The sequence below is a fragment of the Tursiops truncatus genome, chromosome 19 (genome assembly GCF_011762595.2).
Source record: "Tursiops truncatus isolate mTurTru1 chromosome 19, mTurTru1.mat.Y, whole genome shotgun sequence".
Taxonomy (NCBI): Eukaryota; Metazoa; Chordata; class Mammalia; order Artiodactyla; family Delphinidae; genus Tursiops; species Tursiops truncatus.
In genome coordinates this window covers 35,150,751-35,157,963 of record NC_047052.1, presented here as the reverse complement: position 1 = coordinate 35,157,963, position 7,213 = coordinate 35,150,751, and the positions used below count along the sequence as shown (strand labels likewise).

The window sequence follows — 7,213 nt, the reverse complement described above, 5'->3', positions numbered from 1 at the left end:
AGATTTTTGAGTATTACCTTTGTCTTTGATATTAATTGTAAGTCTATATAATTTAAAGATTTTTGAGTATTACCTTTGTCTTTGATATTATTAATTGTAAGTCTATATAATTTAATTTTAATATTTGTGTTTAACAACTGGGTTCTCAAAATTCCTGAAAATTTGACAGTTTGTTCTTATGAACTAGCATCTTAAAATAGTAAGCCTAAACATTTATGTTCTGCTAATTAACCAGCAAGTAGGGGCTCATGAGGAAGACCAGATTCTTAGAGAACAAATACAGAAATTAGATTTTTTTCTCACCTTTCAGTTATAGTATGATTTGCCAACTGGTTTATTTATACACACCTGCAAAGAGATACAATGAGAGTTTTAAAGACGTGAGTCCTTGTAGAAATACAGAAGTCATCCAGGAAACTAGCAACAGGGAAAAGTAAAGCAAATGAAAATGAAGGGAATGCAAATGTGTGCAATGGATATGCTTGCAGAACACAAATTGCTCATCTCAACATAACTGGAACTCAGCCACATATTGGCTTGAGCTGCCTTCCATGTCTATGAGGCCCACTTCCGCTTCCTTGAATGGCCAGGGGAATTCCCTCCAGAGTTTTCTTTGGCATCCTAGAAAAGTTCCCTGGCCTCCCACCTTCCTCTCAAGAAGATAGAGCTGATGTTTCTTCATTCTAATTAGGGGCAAACTCATCACTGTGGTCAGGCCGGGGGCCAGGACAGGACTGGGAGTAAACCAGAGAGGAAACAGATGCTTCCAGCCCTGTGCTCCCTGATCCCCAGGGGGCCAAAGTCATGATTAGTTTAGACACGGGCCATTGGCATATGGGGAAACAGCCTGTGTACAGGAGGGGGGCCCTTGGAGAGAGGTAACTTTTTTGGAGGAGCTGATTTATTTCCTCATTGTTCTTATCACTTTCCCAGCAGGGTCTAGTGTCCAAGGCCAGAAGGGGCACCAGAGGGTAGGGGAGGTGCCCATGGCGAGGGGCAGAGGGCCGGAGAGCCAGGCCTGAAGAAGCTGAGATGATTAGACGGATCCGTTGCCTTCCCTGGGTAGCTGGGTAGCTTTCCAGGGGCTGGTTCTCAGAGCTCCTGGAGCCCCTCGCTGGCCGTGGCTGTCTTGTTGACTGCTGAATCCCTACAGCCCAGAGCCTGGTCTTCTCTGTTCCAGAAACTGGGAAGCTCCTTCCCATCTTGGTCTTTGTCTGAGTCCTAACCTCTGCTGAGAACACTGTCCTCCGAGATCCCTGCAGAGGCTGGTCTTTCTTGTCATGGAGGTTTCAGCTCAAACACCACTTCTGCAGGGTCACCTTCCCAGACGTCCCTCCCTCATCTTGTCCTCCTGTCTCTAGCACCTTCTACAGATTTTCCTATTAGATTTCCTTTACTTATCACTTTCTGAAATTGTCATTTCTTTGGGGGCTTACTTATTTTCTGCCTACCTCACTAGAATGTAAGCCCTTTGACACCAGGGGCCTTGTCTGTCTATTTCGCTGATGCATCCGTGAATCTAGATTACTGCCTAGCACGTAGCAGATGCAGAATAAGTATTTGGTGGATCAATGAAGGAAGTAGATGTAGGGCTGGTTAAAGTAGGAACCAGGAGAGCCACACAGTTGCTTAAGAGCTCACACTTAGATTCTTGATGCTTTCCCAAGTGGGCTGGCACCCCATCACAGAGATAGACTGATGGGATAGAAAGAAGGTGTTCATAAAGCAAGCAACTTAAACGTGGACCCGGTCCCATACCACACCTTCTACGGTGCAGAAGGAATTTGTATTTAAAAATAAATCCAGCTATTATTATGTGACTAGACACTCATACTGCTTGTTGTTGTTGGGGAGAGTGTATGTTAAAAGCATTAAACATGATCAAAAAATATACCACAAGGTTTATAAGATGGTTTTTGAAGTTCTTCAAAAAATGGGGCCTTTCCCCCTTGTCCTTGGGGAGGTCTTGGTGAAAAGGTAAGCTCTTGGGGAGCTGGGCCATGCATTTTTTAATCTTATTTTTTTTTACCCCTAGAGTCTATCAGGGGGTGAGGAGAGGTGATCCAGAGCTTGCTGATTGGATCTAGGATCTCCTGCTACCAGCCCAACTGCTCTCTAGGCCCTAGCGCTTAGGGCCCTGGTCTAGGGAACATCCTTGATGACTGTTTCTCCTTCACTCGTCATGTCCAATCCATCAGCATGCTCTGTTGAAGCTACATTCAAACATGGCTTGAATCCACTGCTTCTAGTCTGAGCCTCATCACCTCTTGCCTGGACAATCTCAGCCACCTCCTAACTGGCCTCCCCGTGTCTGACCTTAAAACCTTGCATTCCATTCTCCACACAGCAGCCAATATGACCTTTTGAAAACATAAGCCTGAAAAATTATTCCACAACCTGAAACTGCCTATGGCTTGCATAGGGTTTAGAGTAAGACCCAAACTCCTTAGCAGACTCCTTACCCCAACTCTTCACTCCTTATAAGGTCCTCTATAGCCTCCCCTCCCTCTTCTCTCCTGCTTCCCTCAGCAGGCCCCACCTCAGCAAATTCCAGGAGCAGTCTCCTCAAACATCCTAAATTCATTCCAGCCAAAAGTCTTTGCAATCATTGCTGCTTCTGCCCGAAATAGCACCCGCCTTGGCACCCACCCCACGGCCTCTGCATGGCTGCAGTACGGGGCTCAGCTCTTCAGTGAGGTCTGCTCTGACCATGTAAAGGGCGTATTGCCATCTAAAAGGATTTTCCTTGCTTATTTTCTGCTTCTCCCCCTAGAATGTTAGCTCCATGAAAGCAGGAACCTTGTCTGTTGTGTTCACTGATGTATCCCCAGCACCTAAAGTAATATCCAGTACATAGTAGGCATTCAATAAATGGTTGTTTAGAGAATGAATAAAAGGTGGGATAACGTCAGAGAAAGAGCTTTAGGCCAGAGACTCCGAGTTCCTGAATTTCTGTCTCCAGCACAGCAGCTAGGACACCTGCCTTCTCCTTTCCCTTACCTGCTGCACTGTATCAGACTCAGCTGTCTATGGGTCTGTCCCTCTGGCCAAGAGGTGTTTGAGGGTAGGACCTTGCCTTCTGTTCCGCTCTCTACCCTCCACAATCAGACCGGGGCCTTGCACTCAGCAGGCCCTCAACAAATGCATGTTGTCTTGACTAGACTTTCAATTCCCTCCTGGATTCTGACAGCATTGCTGGACTTCATATTTGGGGAAAAAATTCCGTCTGCAAACTACAGCCAAACCCAAGTCAAATTCCAATGTGAAGGAGTTCCCAAGGGCCAAATCTGAAAAAATTCAAGCAATGATATATATGATATTATTGCATGATAGCCCATAAAAAACTGAATACCCACGAGTCCATACTAACATAAAAAGTAAATTATTCAATTATTGGGAAGCGAGATGGGGCAGCTTTTTCTTACAGATTTCAATTAATAAATGTAGACTTAACTCCCTACACATACTTACTACTTATAATGAAAAAAATAGTACCTTAAAGTGGAGAAACCTAGCAGATACTATTATACCTTCACCAAGGAATCACTGTCAAAATCATCATTGGTAAGACATTTCACCATCATGTATCACTAAGGCACATCACTTCTGTGGTCTTCCTGACAAAAATGTATAACGTTGATCTTGAGAGAACATCAGATAAACCCAAATTGAGGGACATTCTACAAACTAAGGGATCAATACGTTTTAAAAGTTGCAAAGCTTTGAAGAAAAAAAGAAAAGAAAGATTGAGGAGACAGCACAACTAAATGAAAAGTGGGATCGTGGACCAGAAAAAAGGACATTTGTGAGAAAACGCAAAATTTGTGGAAGTCTAAAGATTAGATAACAGGAGTGTTAGTTGCCTGGTTTTTAATAGTTGAAGGATGATTGTGTAAGATGATTACAGGGGAAGCTGGGTGACAGGTACATGAAAGCTCCCTACTATATTTTTGTACATCTAAAATCAATTCGAATAGAAAGGTGCAAACATTTCAAGTGGACACAATTTACATGGGATCATTCTTGGGCATACAGCTCTGCTCTGTGGGAGCCTCTGCAGAAAGCGGAGTAGCGGGGCCGGGAGGCAGGGGTCGCCCCGGCGGGTGGAGTGCGCATCTCTTCGCGTGTGTACGGCGCGGGGCGGTGGCCGAGCCCGGGGGCCGGCGGGAGCGCGGAGCCGGAAGCGGCGGCGCGCAGGGGTGTGAGGGTTGGTAGTTGCCTTGTAGGCCGCGCGAAGCCGGCTGTCGGGCTCCCGGGGACTCTGCCGGCGCGGAGGGCCGTCGCCATGTCATCCCTGAGCCCCATCCAGATTCCTAGCCGCCTCCCGCTTCTGCTCACGCACGAGGGCGTGCTGCTGCCGGGCTCCACCATGCGCACCAGCGTGGACTCGGCCCGCAACCTGCAGCTGGTGCGGAGCCGCCTGCTCAAGGGCACGTCGCTGCAGAGCACCATCCTGGGCGTCATCCCCAACACTCCCGACCCGGCCAGCGACGCGCAGGACCTGCCGCCGCTGCACAGGTAGGCCGGGCGGCTCAGCGGCAGCGGCGGCGGCGCGGCCTCCTCCCGAGACCCGGCCCGGCCTCGGGGCGTGGGGCTCGGGGGGCCCCGCGGCGGTGTTCCGTCTCTTCAGACGACTCACGCGCCAGACGGGGGTGACAGAGGAATGCCTCGTGACCGTTAAATGAGATGACTCACAGAGTCGTGAAAGCTGCACGATTAGCTGCTCAGCATCTGATGTGAATTTCCTTTCCCGCCCCCCGGGTCTTCAGACTCCTAGGCCGGTGCTCTTAACCTTCCAGGCCCCCCTCTTTCTTTTCCTTTCTCTCTTGCCTTCCCCCACTCCTGTCTTCCTTCTTTAACTTCCTTCCCACCTCTTTTGTCCTCTTAACGGAGATACTTTGCTGCTTCACGTTTTCTCTTTTCCCGTCCCATCCTAAATTGCACCATTTCCTTATTAATTTGAGGGTGCCTGTCTAACACACTCCCTGCCTCCCCCGCCCCCTGCCTTCTCTCTTCCCCTCACTGCTTCTGTTTTCCTTCCTAAAGGGCCTTCCTTGTTCACATTGTCCCTTGTCTCCCTTTCCAGAACTTTCCTATCTTCTCATCTCTTCTCATATCGTAACGTTTCTTAGGCCCCAAGCTTACCACTGGATTCCCCTACACCGTGGCCCTAGTTGTGTGACTTTGGGTGACAGATTGAACCTGTGCTTATTTCTCTCTTCACCTGTAATTTGGAAACTAGCAGCATCCGTCTTTTACGTGTGTTATGAAGATGAAGTGAAATCACATGTGTGGTCTGTTTTGCGCCAGGCTGGATAAATGGTTGCACTCACTGTCCAGTACTGTAGCCACTAGCTACAGAGCACTTGACATGTGGCTTGTCCAAATTGAGATGGTAGTATTAGAGTGACCAGTTGTCCCGGTTTGCCAGGGACTGTCCTGGTTTCAGCCCTGAAAGTCCTATATCCCAGGAAAACCCTTAGTTGCAGACAAACCAGGGTGGTTGGTCACCCTAAATGTGCTATAAGTGTACACTACACACTAGATTTTGAAAATTTAGTATGAAAAATGTGTTGTTGATAAATTTTATATAGATTAAATGTTGGAATTAAGTAAAATATTAGCATTTCACTTGTCTTATTTTCTAATGTGGCTACTAAAATTACATATGTGGTTCACGTTATATTTCTACCAGACAGCACTGGTACGTAGTATGCTCTCAACAAATGCCATTATCTTCAAGCCTCCCAAGCCCCTGCCTCCTTTCCTTAACTCTTCTTGAGGTATTTTCAACTTAGAGCCCCTCCCTCGTTCACCTACAGTTATCCTTTTTTAAAATAAGGTGTAGCCTGACTCTCAATGGTTTTGGGGAGAGTTAGGAATGTCTTATTTTTGTCCAAAATCTTGTGATTATATACTCTCCTTTTAAAGGAGAGTCCATAGCTTTGTTAAAATTCTCAAAGGAGATTTGGTTCTCCTCCCCTCCTCTTACAGAACAAAACAAAACCAAAAAAACCATAGCAGTCCATTGTTGGTCCACATTGCAAAAGCCTCGCTTTTCTCAAGCATGGAAAACATTTTGGTTTCCATCTGATATACTTTGCTTCTTGCTTGAGTGAAATTGGGTACTTTTCAAGTTTCAGTAAACTGTGACAAATTGTGTTGGATTTTGGTTTCCCTACATATGACCCCACTCCTTCAGCCTTTGTTTATTTCTCCCCTAATTTTTTGTTTTCTGTGCCCAGGTACTTAGTTGCCTGTTGAGGCAAGAGTGCTCAAGATAAGCTGTTTTGTTTTAGTTCTGCTGATTACCCGTGGGTACACTGTGAATTTCGAAAGTAGATTAGTCATGTTTCAGGTTTGAGTGACTATTTGTTGGTATGATTCTGGCAAGATTTTGGAGGGTTTTTAATTTCTTTTATGTAAATTCCTCCAAAACAACTAAATTCTTCTGCTTGGAAGTAATCACTAATATCGGATGATGGGTAATCTGGTCCTTGCTGTTCATATTGCTGCCTTTGTTTTAAATGAATAGCAGTGTTAAAATTTAATAATTTAAGTTAGAAAACATACATAGAAAATTCTTCATAGAACTTCAGCATTATGAGGACCCAGCAGACCATCTCGTTATCCTAGAAATATTATTTGCTACTTGAAAAGTCTGTAGAAAGTTTGCATTGCATTCCTTAGTATTAGGTTCCAATGTCTTTTTTCTCTAATATCACCTTTAAATGCTCTTACTTTAAAAAGTTAAAAGAGCTTTTTTTAAAGTAACCATTTTATTTTATTTTGGCCCACACCCCCTTGCAGTGGAAGCGCGGAGTCTTAACCACTGGACCACCAGGGAAGTCCCTAAAAGAGCTTTAATAGTACAAGTACTGCGTTGTCTATAATGTTATTTCTGTTGCGATACGCAAATCTGTCCTTCCCCAGTTACCTGCTTTTCCAGGTGGTAGTAGGACCTCAGAGGGACGGTGAGGGCTCTCTTTCTGTCCCTAGTTTCCTTTAGACCATCCAGGTGACAATGCCTCAGTCTTCAGGGAGCAGCAGAAGTAATTTGTTCCCCTGGGTTCCTTGTCATACAAAGTGGCAGGGCCAGGTGTTGACTTACCTGAACCAATTCCTTTACCGTTTTGAACAGCACAGTCCCTATCTGCACGTCAGTATGCAGGCATGTCGCCTAACACAGGAAGAGCTTTGGATAATATCCCCA

The 7,213-nt window shown here is 45.8% G+C and overlaps 1 protein-coding gene across 3 annotated transcripts in view; it reads left to right on the top strand.

Moving 5' to 3' along the window:
- Positions 1 to 4,193: 4,193 nt before the first annotated feature.
- The window catches only part of LONP2 (lon peptidase 2, peroxisomal), a 102,281-nt gene continuing 99,261 nt past the window's right edge, over positions 4,194 to 7,213 (top strand). For all 3 annotated transcript variants that reach the window (XM_073795648.1, XM_019932467.3, XM_004311607.4), the window contains exon 1: positions 4,194 to 4,518. In XM_073795648.1, coding sequence (XP_073651749.1) covers positions 4,286 to 4,518 — 233 coding nt within the window. In that variant the 5' untranslated portion in view covers positions 4,194 to 4,285. The remainder of the gene's footprint in view (positions 4,519 to 7,213) is intronic.